General features: G+C 35.0%; 1 protein-coding gene across 1 annotated transcript in view; it reads left to right on the top strand.

The window, feature by feature from the left end:
* The first annotated feature begins 301 nt into the window (after nucleotides 1–301).
* The window catches only part of PXK (PX domain containing serine/threonine kinase like), a 34,996-nt gene continuing 33,849 nt past the window's right edge, over nucleotides 302–1,448 (top strand). Inside the window, exons 1-2 of the mRNA XM_019652771.1 lie at nucleotides 302–382; nucleotides 870–982. Of these exons, the coding sequence (XP_019508316.1) occupies nucleotides 328–382; nucleotides 870–982 (168 nt within the window). The 5' untranslated portion in view covers nucleotides 302–327. The remainder of the gene's footprint in view (nucleotides 383–869; nucleotides 983–1,448) is intronic.

The following is a 1,448-nucleotide window of genomic DNA, read 5'->3' as shown; positions in this document are numbered from 1 at the left end:
CCATATACCACTCACCCAGTTTACCCCGATGTTAACATCTTACATAACCATGGCACGTTTATCAAAACTAAGAAATTAACTACAGATTTTATTCTAGGTTTCACAGTTTTTCCACTAATGTCCTTTTTCTGTTGCAGGATCCGGTCTAGAACCCCCATTGGCATTTAGTCTGTGGTTTTTTTTGGTAATTAATTTTTTTAAGAAGGTCATAGACTATAAGGATATCATTTGCAAGGATAATATCTTAAGCATATGTTGCTTTCCTGGTATGTTTAACTAATGAGTTTCTAAAATGTCTTTGCAGAGATTGCCTTACAACAGGTTTCCATGTTCTTCCGATCAGAACCAAAGTGGGAGGTGGTAGAACCGTTGAAAGACATAGGTGAGAAACTGGCAGACCCATTTTGTTATAAAAGATCATAGAACTGGATTCTTTGTCATGCTTTCCTATGTGTATCCCAAGAAAGCTCTTAAATGCAGGTGATTTCTTTTTCTTTCTGCCTCCCTACTGCTTGAGGACACAGTCCTTAACTTTTAACACTTAATGAATCTTGGTTAAAGCCCCATCGGAGGATTTCGATGGTAGTAAGTTATACTTTCAGAATCTTCATTCATTCCTCATCTATCTTTTTCCCTAAATCTAAACTGAAGTGCTGTTTTCCTATTTCTGTGAATAATTCCTTTGCCAGGTTTTTTAGTGTAATCTTTGCCATGTCAGCATTACCAAATGATTGTTGTACTTGTGCCTATACGAGTATAGCTCTGGATAACATTGCCAAACTTAATTTTTATTAATTACTCAGTCAATGAAACGTATCAATTGGCATAAAAATTATAGAGCTATAAACACATTTTTGCTTTTATGGCAGGTTGGAGGATAAGGAAGAAATATTTCTTGATGAAGATTAAAAATCAGCCAAAGGAACGGCTAGTGTTAAGCTGGGTAAGCTGGTTTTTTGCTTCAGTCTCATTTCAGGGACATTATTAGATGGGTTTATGAAAGCAAATACATGAGAATCACGAAATTACATTGTGCTCCCAAATGGTGTTGTAAAAGCCTCCTCAGTCACACATCAAAGGAGAGTCATTTTAAGTCACTTTGCTTATTTACTTGGTTATTTTGATGTGATTATATTTGATCAACTAATAAATACTTGGAAAGAAATAGGGACAGCTTAAAATTGTTCTCTGGAACCTCTTTAGGATTGGCAGCTTTTTGGTTTGTTTTAAAGAAAGTACTTGGGCATTTCTTGGTTATCTTTCACTTTGGGAGTTCTAGTAATACATTTGGTTAATGGAATTCAATAAGATTGATTGTAATCAAGTCCTGCTATTTATAGGCTTATATTCTATCTCTCCAGAAAGGCCTTGAGGCATCAAAACTTAGGTGGTTTACATCTTTGGTTTACATTCATATATTTGGACAAATAGAAAAAGGGAAAGACATA

The sequence above is a fragment of the Hipposideros armiger genome, unplaced genomic scaffold, assembly GCF_001890085.2.
Source record: "Hipposideros armiger isolate ML-2016 unplaced genomic scaffold, ASM189008v1 scaffold_187, whole genome shotgun sequence".
NCBI classification, from domain to species: domain Eukaryota; kingdom Metazoa; phylum Chordata; class Mammalia; order Chiroptera; family Hipposideridae; genus Hipposideros; species Hipposideros armiger.
The sequence above is the reverse complement of the archived record's forward strand: the minus strand, read 5'-3'. Positions and strand labels throughout refer to the sequence as shown.